We start from the raw sequence: 19,769 nt of genomic DNA on the forward strand, positions 1-19,769 counted from the left end.
CTAAAAGTTAGCACAATTTTTAAAAGACTGATTAAAAGGTACACTGGAACCAGTCAGTAATAAAATTAAAAGGCCTAATACAACTAATTCCCTAATACAACTAATTCTAAATTATGACTTTGCAAACATATTCCTAACCATGCCTATGTTTAAAGCAAACAAAGGCAAATTTATTGATGCATAGTGTGGCACTCAATTGAGTCCCATCAGCAGAAGCGCTGATCAAGGACTTCCTCTTGTGTAAGGGGGCTTTCCCTCCTCTCCCCGCAAATGCCCCTGAAATTGGCCCTGGAGCAGCACAGCAGGGGGTAGGTGGGAAGATGGGAGATTCTCCAAAATACTTGTTCCGATGGAACGATTGCCCTAGTGTGATGTTGAATTCCTTCCATTGTATCTGAAGGACTGAGAACACATGGCTTTCTTTCTTTTATTTAACAGCCTGGAAAAAAAAGTCACTGTGAAATTAATTAAATAATAGGTATCACATGTAAGCTCTTATTTATTTCAGTAATATTATTCTTCTATTCCAGTGATTTAAATAAAACGAAGCATTCAATGTAGATTTATACAGCACACTAGCTCAAAAATATAAAAAGCTAATAGGTAACACATTTCATAGTAGGCTAAGGCTGCACTCCTTCGCACGCTTGAATACAATGAGTCTTACCCCCAAGTAAGCATGCTAGAATTACACTGCAGGACTGTAATCCTATGCAGGCTAACTAGGGAATAAGTCCCATTGAACTCAATTATGAGCAAATATGCACTGGATCAGGCTGTGAGTAAGAGATGTGGGATGCCATGATGATGCAGGTGACAAAAGAAAGCCTTATTTATGCTAAAACTTAAGTTCAGCTATGAGAACCGGCAAAGCCTTTAAAGTTAATGAGTTCTAGACTTTTCGGACCAAGCTGATTAATTTGTAACACTGAGGCTTTTAAGCCAAACCAAATTAGTCTCTCACATTCCTGGAGCTTGTTTCCACTACTGAAGGTGCAAAAGTGTCCTCTTTACTAAGAGATTGAAATATTGGCAGATTTCAGCTTTCACTTATGTTTAAATTGGAATTTGAGGTCAAAACTGCCAACAGATGTATGCAGTTTTAGATCTATGTAATTTTAGGATGCAGGTTTCATTTTAAAACTCTACAAGTGCAGAAAAGAAGAGTATTCACATGTCAAAGTAGCGTATTCATGAAAGAAATATATTGCTGCTAGTGATGTTTAGTGATATCAAATCTACACATTTTTAATGGACCCCCTCTTTTTTAAGGAATGCGAAAGGTCAATTGTATTTAATGTCAACTGTGCTGCAGAATCTCATAAATTGTTGCATTTATTTCATTTCATAAAATTTATACACCACTTGATTGTAAAAAAACTCAAAGCAGTTTACAAAAAGATAAAACTGTAAAATGGAGAAAAATTCACAACCATTAAAAATATATACAAAAGTTAAAATACTAAAACATATTTTAAATGACCTCAACTTTCTAAGCATCTGGGTAGACTTGTCTAAACAAGAATGTGTTTAGCAGGTGCTGAAAAGAGTACAGTGAAGGTGCCTGATTGATCTCAATCGGCAGGGAGTTCCAAAGTGAGGGTGATGCCATACTAAACAACTGAATTTTTACACATGCAGAATGGGTATTATGTGGCACCTGTAGTCTTCTGCAGTCCGTAGCAGCTAAGATATCCGACTGAACTGGATTAGCCTTGGAATTTCAAGGCAGCCATGCACTCTTTTTTTGAAGTGAGGCCTCTTATTCTAATTCGTTGCAAAAGAACTGGGACAAACTAGCCATAGGAGTATATAAACAAGCTACTACTCTGTGAGCACAAGGGAGCCCCAGTAATTAAGCACTGAGAAGATGGTCAGGAGTCAGGCAATTTAAGGACTTAGGTGAGTTCAGCAACAGGGCAAGGAAGGCAGGGAAGTAAACATTCATAAGACTATAGAATATGGATTAGTCCGAAGGCCCAACTTAGTCCAGCATCCTGTTCTCACAGTGGCCAACCAGATGTTTATGGGAAGTCCTCAAACAGTTTAAGTACTCGCTTTGTGAAGAAGTACAGTATCTATTTTTGTACAGTATGTCCTGAATATTTCAGCATTCAGCTTCATTTGATGACACCAAGTTCTAGCACCTCCCTTTCCACTTTCCCCACGTCATGTGCAAGCTTGCACATCTCTGTCATGAAGTCCAGCAACATCAGGAAGGTCACAGGTTCAACACCCGATTTATAGAAAGCTACCTGTTCTACATATAGGACCAGGAGTGGATTCTCAATGCATGGATGAAAAGGTGGTGCTAGATAAGGGGTCAAGATATGTCAGACACTGGGGAATATTTTGGGTCAATAATGACCCCGCTAAAAAGAGAAAGGCTTCACAACAGAGCCAGGCAGCTGAAGTGTATAATCAATAAGGTTTCAGAGCAGCTTTCAAACTCACTTCTAGGGGGAAACCAACAAGAGCTGACTTTGTCACAACTCATCCTATCAGTGATGATTGTGTGACTGCTTCAAATTCTCAAATTGCAATGGAGATACACTTTGCTGTTTCTTTAGCTGTGATTAATCCAGCATGCACATAACACCAGTGTTTAATTAAGTAGCTGGGGTACAAAGATGTATCCAAGAGGAAGTTTTGAAATCACAAGTGCCTGAGGAAAACGTACAAAACGCCAAATGGCCTACTTTTTTCTGGATGGCCACACTTGGCTCTGACTGTTAATGATGTCAGGCTGTTAATCTCTGCACATTCCACTGAATAAAAGTGTACTAAACATAATCTAACATCCCTTTGTATTCACACAGTCTCATCAACCCCCAGAAATGTTATATTAGCCTGAGACGCAGCTAGCCAAACAGCAATTGTTAGAGCACATTTACTAACAGAGTAATCTTAACTCCTCACCACCACCACTGCAGCTCTACAGAGCTGCAGCTGCTGCACAAGGTGGAGAAAGGCCAGCTCAGACTTACCCTCAGAATACCTTATTTTGTGGCTTACCACAAGCAAGCCTGACATCTGCTTGCATGTTCCGTGGCTCACAGGGGGACATCTGAGTCTGCAGAAGTTCAGGGAGGGACACCTACACTCAATCCAACCCCCTCCTTCCAATTATCTTAGCATAAAGGTATGTGTGTGGATCGAAACCTAAGGCCTAAAAGGAGATGATTATTGTGGGGAAAGTGTTACATGGTCCTTAGCTGGTATCTTAAAATAAAGGAAAAGAAACCAAAGAGGCAAACAAGAAAGGAGAAACCACTGGGAGAAAGCTCAATTCTAATCTGTTGCTGAGTTTTTTGGCACAAAGTAAACTGAGTATGAGCTGCGTACAGGCATGAACCAATTGACATTTTGCATACGATTGCCCCCTAAATGCACACACAGTGCACAATCCACCCAGCAGAAAAGCAAGTGAGAAATGTGTTGTAATAGCTTTTACATGTACGATCTCACTTTTATTATCTCAGAGGAAAGGAAGCAAAACAAGACTGCGCATTTTGGATTTTGCTGTTTTCCACCCTTGTCATCAAACATCTGACAAAAAACTCCCATTCACTAGCAATACTTCATATTACCATCCAATACTTTATCATTCAACTCTTGGACAGCACATTAAGTGCAAGCTTGATTTATAAGCGCATACATATGTGTACTAGCAAGCAGATGGAATTAAGTCAGGCACAGATTTATGAGCAGCAAACAAACTTAGCAAAAGGAAATGCCACTGTTCCAGTGGCACCAAGTAGTACCGCTGGTTAAAATTAGGTCTGTATCAGTTAATTCTTCTGACAACTTTCTATTTAGAGGAGTTTATTTCTAGTCCATAAAAAAAGATTGGCCTTCTGGTTCCAACTTTATATTGCACATGGATGTTGACGTTTTAGAAGCACATAAACAAATTTTTGCTTGTTCTGGCACATATTCAAGCACAGTGGGGACAGCCCTCAAACTGAGGACAGATACGAGTGTGTCATATAAATATGTAAGGGTTTTAAGGGATAAATGTGCATGTCATGTGCTTTCTCTTGCTTTGACTATTAAACAATGTGCTGTTTGTACCTTCAGTGAGATTTTAAGGTCTTTGGCACGATCACTCTCGGCAAGCACCAAATCATTTGAGAGCCCATCACAAGCTGGGAAAACTCTCAACCAATACTGGTTAAGCCATTAGGTAGGGTGAGGATGTTGCTTCAGGTAGCAGAAGCCTCCCAGGCAGCATGCCCATGGGTGCCCTGTCACCTCTGTCAGCGGTGGTGAAGTGCCGCCATTTTGGGCAAGATCACAACCATTTTGGGTGAGATCTTACCTGAAACCAGTGTGATCTTGCCCCAAATCAGTGCCAATGGCTGTGCTGCTTCTCTGCCAGTGGTGGATGCGGCAGGGTGTGTAGCAGAGCCGGTGGCAGCAGAAGGAAGTGGCGGGAGTGGCAGTATTCCCCACCGTGTTGCTCCTGCTCTCTACCTAACACAAGTCTCAGACCTCACATACCCAGTTAGCGCCAGGCATAGCATGCAGTACAAACAAAATGGACAATGCATTTATTTTAATGAAGTATTTCCTTGGACCCCTATCTCCAAGTGGCATGTGGTTAGGGGATACCACATTCAAATAAATGCAGTGCAGTTCATTTGTTATTTTATTCCTATGAGAAAGAGAGGCACTGGAGAACCTGATACTTTGAGCTGACTGCCCATAATAGAAGATATGAATAGGCCTTGAAACCCGAGCTCTCTCTTCAGTCATGTTGGAATCATGCCTCACCCAGCAGTGGATGACCGTTAGCCTTTTGCTAGTGGTAAAAGGGATAGCTTTGCTCCAGTTGGCCTTTAAGTGTTTTCTTCTTAAAAAAGCTGAGATGAAATTAATGTTTTAGCAAAGCTGAGCGAAAAGGCAAACGCTTCCAAGGATTTAAAGAAAACCATAAGTTCCTGTTCTTCTAGATGAAACTGTTTTAAACTGATTTTAACATTGCATTTTTGTATTGCTGAACCTGCCATGGTACCTTATGGGGGAGAGAAGGTAAGAAATGTAATGGGTTCTGCTTTGGGGTCACTAGACTAGGTTATGGTTCCCCTTGCTACAGTTCACCGCTTCAGAAATAAATATTTGGAAATCCGTGCTCCTCCCACCATCTCATGTTGCCCTTATATACATATTGTATTCTGAGAGTCGAGAAACAGGAATGGAAAAGCCACAATCAAATATTTCCCTCTGCCAAGCAGTATTTGCTGGGCTGCAGCACCCTTAAACCAGTCCAAAGGGCATGAAATAAGTTTATGTTTGAGATTCAATCTTTATGTTCCCAAAGTCAATATAAACTGGATCATACAAGTTTACTGTCTAGACAAAAAAGGAAAAAAGAAAGAAAGAAAGAAAGAAAGAAAGAAAGAAAGAAAGAAAGAAGAAGCAACATTAGTTAGACTAGGACATGTGATCAGAACCAGTCAAGAGACTGAATGTGGGAATATGTGTCGTTGGAATACTAAGGCTGAAAACAAGGCAGCCGTATAGGAGTTGCTGACAGTAACTCTTTGAAACACATTATATAGTAGCCCAAGTCCTGCCAAGGAGCTGGAAGGGAAGAAATTGAGAGCTCCAGTTCTAGTCTTGTTTTCCTACTCCTTTCTCCACCCTCCCATCCATCATGGAGGGAGGACCTGCCTCAGGCAGAAGACAGGCCAACTTTTAAAAACTTAGCCTTTAGTAGTTTAGTAAGAAAATGACTTCTGTAAGTCAAGCTGCTCCAATTCATTACTTTGAAAAGTACGTGGCTGAAAACAGACTGTGCTATGATCCACTTTTTCTTTTTTTGGATTAAGGAATTACTATTATATGACCATGGCATTTAGGCAACAAGATTCCCTTTCATACATGTAAAATCTTGGTTGCACTAAGACAGATTGTTCCATGCTGTCCCAAACCTACATCTTCTTGTTTTTGTGGAAGTTCTCCCTCACATAAACATATAAATTCATGTTAGATGACACAATTTCTAGCACTGTGCGTAGTGATACTGTGGAACATGCACATGAGGCACCAAACATGGTGCTTATGAGTAGTGTGGCACATTCAGACACCTTTTTGGTTCCCATCAAGGCCCTCTGACTGCCCCATAAGTAGAAGTGTAATTTTGCCTGCTTTTTTTGGGTGGGAGGGTTCTGAGGACTACCAGTTCTTTTTTAATGAAATGGGTACATTGTAGTACCCCGCAATAGTTTCAGAGAAACACAAAGTACTGGAGGCTGCTTTTTAGCTGCATATTATGCTGCCAGAATTCATCTTCCCATCCTTGCCTGTGTTGCAATTTGTGCCATGCATATAACATGTCACATACTTTAAGCATGTTAAATGCATATTTTAACACCCTGGTCCCATTAACATTAAAAATAACAATAACACGCCACTCATGAGAAGTACATTTGTGCACAGCAAGACATCTCTATGGCTCCTTAAAACCCCCTGAGCGTTTATTTAGTTTCCAACTTTACCTCCTTACCTAACTGTGCAGAGAACTATGGATGGCATCTGTAATTATCAAGGGATCAGGAATCCAAATGACCTTTCCTACTGTGAAAGAGCACAGGAAGGTCAAACTTAGTTAAAAGCAAGGCAGACTGACCAAAAGTTCAGAGTTCTTTTGGGGTGTGAACTTAAATTGCCATGCTGTAATGAGCATTACACCATAGCGAAATTAGAATATTGTACAAATGACATTTAACACTTAGCACAGAATCAACAACAAGATCTGCAATTAGAGCAACCTTTTTCACAAACATTTTATAGATATTAGTTTCACTGCCACAATGAAGCATGTAAAAGAAAAAGCTACACCTGTGGATGTATTTGAACGGAGAGGGAATAATTCCTATCAGAATGAGCCTTGAAGGCAGACCAAGAGTAATTTCATGGTAGTTTCTTTTACAACCTCCTGGAAAATCTCTGAAAAACCTTTATGTGATAATTTCGTTAATTCCTCACATAAAATTAAACTCTTCCTCAAGCTCCTACAAACCACTGCATTAAATGTAAGGTTCTGAAGTGATATCAGCATAAGGCATGAAGTCTTCATAAGACTAGGATACAATCTGATTCCTATGCCACAATAATTCCCCCCCTCCATTTTTTAGTATCTTTTTGATGTTAAGAATGCAAAGGACTGTAAGCATCTGAAGAAAGGTTTCTGGCTAAGTATCAACAAAACTGCTATTATCCATGATAGCTAAATGGAATCTCTGTTAATATACTTTTCTGAGTACCAGATGGGATGGACAAGCAATATGAAAATCTAGAGTATTCATAAAAAATCTCAACATGGGGGAAAACATAGACATGAATCTTTATCACCCTACGTCAGTCTTCCCCAGATGTTTGGGACTCCATCTTCTATCCATCCCCAGCTAGCATGACTAATGAAAGTCCAAAACATCTGCCGGGCACCAAGTTGGGGAAGGCTATGTATTTGAGTAGCAGACCACACTTTTCATTGGAAAACATGAACGCAATGCCATGGCGCAGAAAAGATCTCGAGAACCTTGTCAATATTTTATTCCAAACAACTTTCAATATTATATTATACATTGATAAAGTGTCCAAGGACACTTAAAAAGAATGTCTAGGTTTTATGGTTTAAGCTGACTTGCCAGGAGAAAAAGAAGTTTTAACTTACTGCAGTTCCATTAGAATGTCTGCCCATGTTTTTAAGATTAATAGACTGTTTTGGCACAGTTTGTATGAACTGATGACAGTAATAAAGCAGTACCAGCAGATTTGCTTAGCAGCTGCCCAGAAGGAAATAATCGGTCAACTTTTTGTTTCAGGCTTTGAACTAAATACCGAAAGTTAGAGGGAAGCAGACTAGAGCATATGCCTTGGTAAAGTGAAGAACTCAACTTATTTGGCCTCTGTATGGTGCCAGATATACGTTTCAAAGTATTCAGATGCAGGCTGGGAACATCACAACTCCCAACATCGTAAATTGGCGTGATATACAGTGCACTTCTTAGTTTCCCACAATCGCTATGATGCTAAACATACTCATTCCAATGAATTTTACTTCAACAGAAACATATCCAGGACAGCACTGTCTACTGAAAAATTATTTTAGAGCTATGAGTCTCATGAAGATAAGGTTTTTCAAGGTTGACACACACACATATAGTTACATCATTCCAACATTTTTTTTTATTTTTTATTTACAGAGGACTGGTAAAAACAAAAGCTAAACATGGGCAATTATCTTCATTGTTAAGGATATTTTAACAGCAGTTATGGGAGCCTTGGTTCTCCAGAACTTGTTGCACTGCAATTCTCATTATTATTCTCATTATTATTAACCAAGCAGGCTGTGGCTGATGCGAATTGAAGTGCAACAAAATCTAGATAATGTCAGGTTCCCTAGCCCTGTCTTACAGCCTCTATTGCCTGTAGGTAGGTGTTTTTGTGGTTTTTTTTTAAAACAAACTTATTTTTAAAGACAAAATCCTGAAACTAGAAGTGAAAAATAGGTTTGTTGGAATCCTGTACTCAGGGAATGCCTGTGTAAATAGGTACTAGCACAACAGCACCCAACAGGTCTCTGTCCTTTTATCGACTTTGTCTTGGCTCCTGTTTGCCACAGTTCCTACTTCCTCACCTCATTTTCCGGCTGCTCAAACCTGAACTGAGGAACTGAATTTGGACAGTCATTCAATCAGTTCCCATTCTGAGCACTGCTGGGTCTGGGAGTCTGAGCCCCCTGGTGTTCCTTAGGGGAATCTTGCTCTGGAGTGCTGTCTCCAGGGGGTCCAGGTGACTCTGGGCTGTTAGGATCCAGTTCATTCAGGCTTGGTGTTGGGGCCTGTGTCTGCATTTACCACTCCAATGACTTGTGCTACTTGTCTTCCTGATCAAGCTAATACCTCCCTCTCCATATGGATCCTGGATGCTAGTCAGGGTTATTAGATAAACCAAGGATAGCAAAAACTGATTTTTACTACCAAATTGCACAAAACGACACCACTTTAAAATCAGCCAGTAACTTGACCCATTGTTTTGGTGAGCATAAAGCAAGCTACCAGGCAATATTAGCAAGTGGCTTTCATCCAAAGCAATGTTAAACTTTTAAGGAGAAAATAAAGGTAAAGGTAAAGGGACCCCTGACCATTAGGTCCAGTCATGACTGACTCTGGGGTTGTGGCACTCATCTCGCTTTATTGGCCAGCATGACTAAGCAGCTTCTGGCGAACCAGAGCAGCGCACGGAAACGCCGTTTCCTTCCCACCGGAGCGATACCTATTTATCTACTTGCACTTTGACGTGCTTTCGAACTGCTAGGTTGGCAGGAGCAGGGACCGAGCAGTGGGAGCACACCCCGTCATGGGGATTCGAACCGCCGACCTTCTGATCGGCAAGTCCTAGGCTCTGTAAATAAAGAATAAACCTCTATTTCATTAGCTTGGTTTAGGTGTTTTGAGCTACTAGGAGTACTGTATGTTTCCACTGAGCCATATCCTCTAAAATAATGGGGTTACATGCAACTTTTTTTTGGGGGGGAGGGAGGGGGATAACCTGGAACTTGGCAGTTTTGTAAAAGGGCTGGCAATACTGACATTTGATAAGACCTGTAAGCTCTATATTTCTACTCAGCTAACATTTCTATTTGCCACTTGTAAAAAGAAAAAAAATCTAACTATTAAGACAAGATCTGCCAAGAATAATAGAGGAAGATAACTGAAGAGAGCTACTTTTGCTGTGATTCAAACTTGCAAGAACTTCTATTAAAAACAACAAAGAAAAAACAAGAGATTTTCAGTACCAGATGTCTGGGAAGATCCCATTTGGATTTGAGCTACTTAAATTTGCAATCATGTATTTATACATCTAACAGAGCTTCTGTTTCTCCTAGAATCTGAAAATTAACTAGCTTTGTAGCATCTTCCTTGATCTGCCACCCGTGCCCTGAGGATTAGAGACTCCACCTGAGCTTGTTTTACAAGCATAAGAGAAAAAATTAATCTCTGCTGGCAGCGATCCCACTGGGATACTGATGAATAATGATATCCCTCTCTTGCTGCCCTCTCAGTCCACTAGAAAAGCCACTCTAACCCAGCAACGTGGAAAATGCTGAAACCATTCCAGCTGTGGATTAGCAGGCAGTCAAGCATCCATCTGCTCTGTGCAAAGCGAGAGAAGGCAAGCATGCATTCTTATGGCTCACACAGCGTTCACGACTAACATCTTTTAGAACCAGTTAGGTAAATATTAAAAGAATCTTTTAATGAAGACTTACAAGTGCTTAATCTATTTTCTATAGAATCATACCATTTCCAACACGATTGCTCTGGGGTACTCTACATTTATTTATTTAACAAAATGTATACACTGCTTGAGTGCAAGAAAATCTCTAAGCAGTTTACAAAAATATAAAATAAAACATTAGAATTTTCAGTAAGAAACAGTTAAAAGCAAGTATATAAAAGCATTCAAAAGACTGATAAAACACATGTAACTTCTACATGTCTGGACATACCTGCCAAAACAAAAATGTCACAAGCGGATGCTGATTTATATAGCCTTATTTTTCATACAAAAGCCCGAAACCCTTCTCCAAGTCGTGAACTGGGCAGTTCATTTAAGCTATGAAATATAGTGAAAGCAACACAGAAGGAATTAAGTTGATGGCATTGAAAATTAATCAAATTTTATCTTATTTGTGGAAGGGGTAATGCCAGGCAAACTGCTTGGGATCAAATTCTCACAAAAATCAATGGGAGTAACTTACAAATAAACACGTCTAAGGCACAAGGCAGTTTTGTATATTTACATGGAAAATGGACCATACTCCTTTTTTTTTTAAACCACATGCACTAACATGTGTCACAAGATGGGTAAAGTGACAAGTCCAGCAAGCTCTTTTAGAATTTTAGACTAGCTTTGTAAGTTACAGCAAGGCCAGAATAACATTCTATTATAAAAGCAATTAAGTTATAGCCTATTTCTATTAACAATGCATTTTAGTTTTAGAAAACATACTGTGCTAAAAGTTCCATTTAATTAAGTTACCAGTAATGGTAGACAATGGTGAGATCTGGAATGAGATTCAACTAAATTGTCACGTGCATAGAACCAGCTCTTCTCCTGCAATGGAACTTTCCATCTCTTGTCTTCCTCCATGTCCCCAGCACCCCCCTAAATCTGCTCAGTGGGTTTAGAGGATCCACGGGGGAGAAGAGAGGGAATTTCATTGCACAAGTGAATCTGTGCATACACACCCTACTTAGCACTATGATGATTTCTACCAACAGGCATTAATATCACTTCTAGACCTCCATTATAAGAAACAGAGAAACAGATGGGTCATACTTTTCACCATAAAACTCTTACATCTTACTTTATCTCAATATTCTTTTACCTTTATTTTTAAATCAGCTAGTTTAAAGAGAAGTGAAATTAGACCATGGCAAAAGAATGATAAACATTTGTTTACCCTGAATTAAAAATGAGCATAGAAAGGTGATGTATATTCTTTGTTTCCTAAATGTCAGGGTTTTGTGCTTTTGAACTTGGTTCCTCTCTCTATCCCTCTCACCTCCCCCAAATTCTGTGCTGCATGAAAAATACGATATGCCACATTCAGTCAGCAATGAGTGGTGGGCACTGTCATCTTGATTTACCTACTGATTGTGCTTTGCTGGGAAGGCAGAGAACACCAGGTGTTTTTAGTTTAAAGTTAGCCTTAGAAGTAAAAGGGAGAAAAAAGCAATGATGGAATTACTTGTGTCTGGGGAGACACTCAGAATTAAGGTCACGGGACTATGGAATGCATGCACTGAAAAATACACAATGCCACCATATTCTGGAAAGATGACTTTAGCTTGTAAAACTGCCCCATTTACTCAGATTATGGAAAACCAAAACAAATGTATTTATGTGTGAGCACTATTGTAAACGCATTTCAAAACCTGAGCTACAAATCAGTAAAAGCTATAGTACTTAGATTTAAGCAGAATTCAAAAGTTCCAGAATATTTCAATATTAGTTATACATTTAAGTCAATAGAAGACGCAACATACTCTTTGTGAGTTATGTGGCTGCAATGGCATAGAGTAGTTATGCCTGATACAGTTTCAGTCATAGGTGCTGGCTCCAGGGCACTGAGGCTCTTTGGGCCCCCTCAGTCTTTGTTTTTGAGGCTCACATTGTTGAGGTCAAAAGCGGAGCCTGGTGCAGAGCAACGCTAGGATGTTGCATTGGGCCCCCTCAATGGACTTTGAAAGATGGGACCTTTAGTTTCAGTTGACAAATAGTAATGCAGATAGGGATGTGGTCGATGCCCATCTTCATCTCCCCAAACCATCAGAATCAGGTGAGGCAGTACAAGTGCTTGGACCATGTTCTGAAAGCAGTAATGGGCTGGAAGAGGGCCAATAAACTGAAGGCGAATCTTCAATAATATCTAGGTGCTATTAGGAGATGGTTACTATGTCTGGAAATTGGGGAAACAACCTATCCTATATAGAGACCGAACAGTTTTTTTTAGTTGGGGGGTATTCCTTGATCCAATCCATCTCTGGAGGTTAGATGGGTTCAGTGGAATGGGGTGCCTATGCCCAGGTCTTATGGGTATGCCAGAGGATGTCAGAGCACTGGTTTTGCAGCTAAAAATGGATAAATGCCCAAGTAACCTCATGATTATATTATTGCAATTAGCATCTGAAGACAATCCAGAGTAGAATGTGACAACCTGAGTTGTGAGTGGTGTATCTAACTGAAACAATAAAACACCAATTCTGCATTAGCTGCCAATATGCCACCAGGCCCAATTCAAGTTTTTGATGCTAACATTAAAATCCCTGAAAGGCTTGGGCCCCAAATATGTGAAGGAGCAGCTCTCACTGTATTCTGCCAGCCTGGGCTTTAAGTTCTACTGGGGCAATGAGACACTGCTACTGTAAATAGATAACAGAGTCCAAGCAATCAACAACTTATAGCTTGCTGAAAGTTCCAGGATCAGTGTGCCTGGCCAGTTCCATGAAGCGAGTGCCCTTCTTTGCTTAAGATACTGCTAAATACAGTTAAAATAATAGACAACATCAGGGAGCTATTAAGAAATATGCAGCTTAGCTTGAGAGACTGGGTGTGTGCATGTGTTAGTGTTTCCCAGGGGAAACACAAAGATCAATGCCTCTAATTTCTCCCCAGCCTCTCTTATCTCCTTATGCCTTAAGTTACTATCATTAAAGAAAGGTATGGGAGAAGAGGGAGGCTCAGCTCTCCACCCACTCCATGTGGGTAAGCTAGATTGATCTAACATGGCTAGATATATTTCTCCTGCCCAAGTGAGCCCTCAGCATGCAGGGCTATCAGCATTCTGTGATGTGTGTATTGCTAATAGGATATAGATAATCCTTTACAAGTTTGTTTTCAGTTTTGAAAGGCTACAAAATAGAGAGACCTTTCACTCTATCTGAAAGTTAAAGCATTTTAGAAAATAATCACTCTAACGTATTCAAGATAAATAAAAACCCTTACAAATAGATTGTGAACTACACAACTGTTACTGCACCCATGTTTTGCAATGTTGACATGCCTTTTTTCACTGTGGCCCACATTTTTCGCTGCCAGCATCATTAAGAGATTCTTCAAATTACTTTTTAAATATTCATCTCCCCAAGGACTTTCACTTGCATCTAATTAGAGTACTTGCCCCATGCCATGTAATTCCCTGTTGCCAAAACTGTTAAATGCTCCAGTAAGTAAGTGAGAAGGGCATCAATGGAGCAAGGCAGATGCAATGCCACTGGTTAACAATAGAGGTGTGAAGTGACTTCCTTAATTATAAAGCTCATTAATGCATAGTGTTTAGAGAGAGAGAAAAACACAGCTTGGTGATAATTCTGTTAAAGTGCCTAATGCCTTCAACACAGCAAACAATTGCAATTATAACTTCCAATTTGTACCTTTGGTAAAAAAAAAAGCTGGGAGAGTAGCTTATCTAATAATTATGAAAACCAACATAAAAATGATAAAAAAACTAAACTTTAGGTTGAAAGATAAACCATTAGCACAAAAAGACTTCACTCAACTTCCAGAAAAGCAAGGATAATAGTTTACCTAACAATTATGTAAACCATCATATAAAAATAATTATAAAAGATCTTTAAGTTGAAATTATTACCACAAACCATTTAGAAGCCATTTTGGATGCATTGTTGTTGTAGAATGATACTTCACTCAACGCCATTATACCTTTTAGGTTAAAATTTATAGTAACTTGAATATTCAACATATATGTGAGATTTTGGAATGGTAAATGGACAATTCACAAGAACAGTAAGTGTGAGGGGCCAGTTTGAATAATGAAGCATGGCAAACATGATACAACTTCTCCAAAAAGCCAGTGTTTGAATACAACCACTGTGTGTACCCACTAGATGAGGGGTTTCAGGATGCAACAAAATGAAAAATGTATTTCACTACAATCCTGAAAATTCTTGTCCAGTGCACAGAAACCTAAATCAGAACAACTTACTGAACAATCTTTCTTCAATGGGAAGGAAAACATTATTTCTTCATGTATAACAGCTATTAATTCATTTATAACAATTGTGGCAATCTATGTTTGATGAAAAGGAATCCTTATTGATTGTTGGGCAGACTTTAAACCAGGACAGTTACAGGCTATTTCATTTTTTTTATGGCTTTTACCAATATATTTCACTTAGGTTTGGTCCACAAGTTTTGACTGGACTTAGTAGTCAGCCTTTATTTCATCAAATCATAGAACCGTAGAGTTGGAAGGGACCCCAAGAGATTCCCATGAATCTTGGACTCCCTTCTCTTTGGGTATCTCTATGGGATCTCTCCAGTAGTTCCTTACACTTTTTGAAACCGGCCTTCTTAAAGTCCAGAGTGTCAGTATATGGAAACATCACCGCTGCAGACAGCCAGTTTGTTGACATCACATGATGCGCCTATCTGTGGGAAAGAAGAATTTCCCAGGACGTTCACAGGCTGGGTAAGTCTTTGTGAAGAGTGTAACTTAAAACCTTCTGTGTGCGCATGTTCAGGAAGTTTGTCAGACGTGCTAGAAGAACTGAACTGAAAGGACGTATTTTTCTCTAGTGCTGTAATGTCAGAAATAAACATCATGTAAACAGATTTCTGACTTATTTTCTTTCCCCTGTGGAAGCAGGAGGGAGGGGTTGTGCATTTTACCCACGCTTGGGAAAATGTCGCCTATCAAAATCTCCCTGGTCTGTCTGGATATCAGCCAGAGGAGGTTACCGGTAAGCAAGCTCCGAGGACAGTGAGAGGGGCCAGCCTCTATGGAGGGGGCTTGCAAACCAACACAGAGTGCATGTCTTTCCCTTGCCTCTGTATCATGAAACCCAGGATGACATCATTACTTCCTCCCAAGTTTCCCAGTACTTCCATGGATCATGTCCTCCCTGTTGGGGTCAAAGATAGATGATCCCCTTGTTGTTGCTTCTTCCACCTTCTGGGAAATGAAACTGTCAGCGACGCAATGGAGGAATTTGTTGGACCTTACATTCTTGGCAGAATGTCCCCAGTATCTGTTGAGTCCCAACTGATATCAGAGAAACTGAGGTCTCCCATGACTACTTTATCTCTCCCTTTTGAATGTCTGGTGATCTCGTCTAGGAAGGCATCCTCCAAGTCTGGCTTGGAGGTCTACAGCAGGTGCTCACAGTAAAGTCACTGCTGTTTCCTTCTTCTCAATTTTTATCCATTTACTTTCTAGCTGCCTTCCTTGCTCCAGATCATGGATCTCTTCACAAGTGTACACATCCTTCCTCCTCCTCCTTTTCTGTTTAGTCTATTCCTCTTGAACAGCTTATACACCTTAGTTTCTACATTCCAGTCATGAGTCTCATGGGGGATCCAAGCTTGAAAATATCCATTCTCTCCCTGCTTGAAAAGCAGGATCCACACTTGCAAAGAAGTTCTCTGAATGCTGCAGGCAGTTCACAGCCTTGGGTTGCTTATATGTGACTTGGGGAAAGGATGCTGCCATTGCTATCATTGCAGGTTAATAGAGATGGTTACATATTATTTATATAGCACCATCTACATACTAGGCAAGAAATTCAACACTGTGCCAAAGTGATTGTTCCATCAGAGCTAGCATTTTTGCTTGCCAGATGAGCAATCCTTCCTCTCTTCCCCCTCTGTGCACTTTTCTCACCTGACTCGGAGCCAGTCTTGGAGTAAGCATGTGGGGTGGCGCAAAGAGGTGGGAAAACGCCACTGTGTAAGTGAAGTCCTTGTGCAGGCTTCATCACCCATAATACTTTACATAATACTAGACTGTCCTGCACCATTTCAGAATCTTCCAACACATAGGAGAACACACACATACACACTGGGCAAGGGACTAAAATGAATTTTAGTTCAGCCCTTTTCCAAGACAGAAACTTCCATAACAACTCGTCAAAAGTCAAACCATACAATCTAGATGAACTACAATTAAAGATCAAGTGGACTTCAGATAGCAAAAAGAAAGCCTACAAGTTACAACGTGGGGAATGGGAGCTGAAATTATAGTGATTGTCTCATTAATGGACCAAATCCACAGAATCACACAGCTAGCAGTTGAGCACACCCAAATGAGTTTTGGATTTTGATTCCTAAAACTTTATGTCTCCCCCACTGCCATCCCTGACACATGTGAAACTTCTTTTGAAACTGAAGGGCCTTTCAAAAGTGGTTAGTGATATGGAATGGGGTTCTGCTGTTCAAAGGGATAAGAATCACAAATTCCACTGGGTGTGCCCAAAGTAGCTCTCTGGATCTTGGCCAATAGGTTTCAGGGCTTTTGGTTTTTTGAAAAGAAAATTATACTACTGTATAACATGTGCTCCATCTTTCATAACAGCTGCCTTTGGCTGCCAGACAATACATTAAGCTGGCATGGACATAGTTTAAAATTAAAACCATGAAAGAAATTTCCATCATTACAACATGACATCTAACAATATTCAGCAGTGTGAAATATTTCTTTGAATAAAAGGGTAATCAAGATAATTACTCCAAGAAAACAATACTTTACTTTCAACATCTGTACATTCCTGTACTATCACTGTAAAGGTAAAGGTAAAGATAAAGGTAAAGGTAAAGGGACCCCTGACCATTAGGTCCAGTCATGACCAACTCTGGGGTTGCGGCGCTCATCTCGCTTTATTGGCCGAGGGAGCCGGCGTACATCTTCCGGGTCATGTGGCCAGCATGACTAAGCCGCTTCTGGCGAACCATAGCAGCGCACGGAAACGCCATTTACTTTCCTGCCAGAGCAATATCTATTTATCTACTTGCACTTCACCCGCTTTTGAACTGCTAGGTTGGCAAGAGCAGGGATCGAGCAACGGGAGCTCACCCCATTGCGGGGATTCGAACCGCCGACCTTCTGATCGGCAAGTCCTAGGCTCTGTGGTTTAACACACAGCACCACCTGCGTCCCTCCCGCATAAAACCCATCAAATTCCACGGGGAGTGGTCTTCACATCTGTATTGCCCATTTCATTATAGTGCTGGATGAGCTAAAAATTACTTCATTTGGATTAAGAATTATTTAATCCAATAATTAATCAAACAAAATAGCAACTTACTGTCAGAATTGAGAGCAGATCTTCAACACTAGATTCGGGTTTCAAACGATCCTTGAACATCCTGACGGTTGGGTGCTTCAAATAATAATATGACGCAATGCGGCCATGAGTCAGAGGTTCAATGCTGTGGTCGTCCTGTTACACATGGGGAAATATATATATTTTAGATAAATATGATTCAAGGTGCTTAGTGCTTTCCTGGAGGTAAGCACATTTTATGCAGTATTCTAATGGAGGTGTTATGTTTTAAAAACTTCACAATAGCGAGATCCGAATCACAAATACATTTAACAGCATGTTACTGGTTCAAATGCCAAAGGAACTGCAAAACCTCAGTAGCTGCAATGGGAGGTCGCACAGCAGCCTACATGTATTTCATAATTCAACAAACATCAGGATGAAAGATAATCCCTAATAAATATTACTGCTGCCCAGATCTTGTCTTTTTATGAAGTATAAATTAGCCTTACCTCCCCTAATTTAATGCAGTAAGAGTATTCCAGATCAACGAGTGATTTCTCCACAAGGTTTGAAAGGAACTTGTTCATGTTGTCATGGCTGACGGCATCTAAGTTATAATAACTGTGTAAATGAAAATGTAATAGAGTTAGATGCTATGAAAATGTTGCTGACACAAATAAGGTTCTTGTAACACTAGCAAAGAACATGACTAAAGTAAGAATGGTCATGTATTATAGGTGGCAATCAATGACCATATCCAATGTTACATCTGCCTGACTGTGATTTTAAAATGATTGCAGGGATGTGGCCAGTTAAGATGACAACAACAAGAGCCATTTCCAGCCCCACCCAAACATGGAATCCCCTAAATTTAAAAAATGAAGGTTTCATTGTCAGGTTTGACCTACCAAACATTACAAATATGTATGGTTATTTTCTGGCTGCTGGAAGATACCCAATTCCACTCATCTTCTTCCCAGTAGTGCTTTGAAGATTACACAACACACTGAATTATTTTGTACATGTACCAACAAAACTGTGTTATAATTTTGCACTATTTCTAATTATTCTGATTTCTTTCCTTGTTGTTTTTGATGTATATACTGTTATACAAATCAGGAATGTGGTCACTGAGATAAACATGTAACAAAAACAGATCTAAAACAAATATTTTATTCTGGACTGCTGCATAAAATAGGCCAGTTTCCTAGCAATAAGAGCAAAATTCATGTGCGTTTTTATTATTCCCGAGCAGATTACATAAGAAGCTAGTTTACGTTATTACATTATTAGCTAGCTGAATACAATGTGTATATTTACTAGAGACGTTGCTATGTAGGATAGAAAATGTGAACAAATGTGTGAATAAGTCCCTTTAACAAATCACTTCTGTAGCAATGTATGATTTGCAAATAAAGAAATAGAAGTGGAATATGAACATCTCTTATAAATATATGGCAGAACCACCCAATTTTTAATGGACTAGCTTTAATTTTAAAAAATCAATTAATATAAAACAGTAGTGTTCCCCAGCACTGTTGTAGTCTTATTTCATGTTTCAGTTTCTGCTCTTAATTCTTGTGCATTATCTTTCTCTTTTTCATGCATATCAACACAAAATCTAAGTGTTCTTTGAACTGTCAATTCGTTAATTTTCTTAAATAAGATACAATTTGGATCACTATTCTTGCTTTTCCAAATAACTCCCAACAAAACTCATGTAATGTGCCAAAAACGGTGGCTTACTGAGAGTCCAGAGATGGGCTTCCAATCAGTATGATGCTGGGAACGTGAAATTACAGAACTTTGGATAAAATGGACTTCAACTACCTTAGCCATAGTCCTGCAATTTTATGATCCCAGAATGGCAGCTGAGAGGTCCAATGGTGCTAAGTTAGTACACATTGTAAACATAAACAAAATCCTCCCTGTAATAACGGAGGAACAAATGAGACAATGGGTGAGAAAGGAGAAAGCTTATTGCTCAGATTAATCACTAGAAGGCCTTTATTTATTTAATGAAATGCACTGTTTGACACTCATGCATACGCACAAAACCTGGAAGTGGAGCACTAAATTGCAATAGATTATGAAATATGTTTTTGAGTAGAAAAAGCAAGGCTGTTACTTAATGTGCGTTAGTGATGGGTGTTGTCTTAACTGCATTTCACGTGAATGGCTACTTAT

General features: G+C 39.7%; 1 protein-coding gene across 1 annotated transcript in view; it reads right to left on the reverse strand.

Moving 5' to 3' along the window:
- Positions 1-19,769, reverse strand: part of ASCC3 (activating signal cointegrator 1 complex subunit 3) — a 204,620-nt gene that overhangs the window by 24,935 nt on the left and 159,916 nt on the right. The window contains exons 35-36 of the mRNA XM_081856656.1: positions 18,092-18,203; positions 17,622-17,756 (exon numbers count right to left, since the gene is read on the reverse strand). Of these exons, the coding sequence (XP_081712782.1) occupies positions 17,622-17,756; positions 18,092-18,203 (247 nt within the window). The remainder of the gene's footprint in view (positions 1-17,621; positions 17,757-18,091; positions 18,204-19,769) is intronic.

This window comes from Podarcis erhardii, assembly GCF_964252035.2.
Source record: "Podarcis erhardii genome assembly, chromosome: 3".
In the NCBI taxonomy this organism is placed as follows: domain Eukaryota; kingdom Metazoa; phylum Chordata; class Lepidosauria; order Squamata; family Lacertidae; genus Podarcis; species Podarcis erhardii.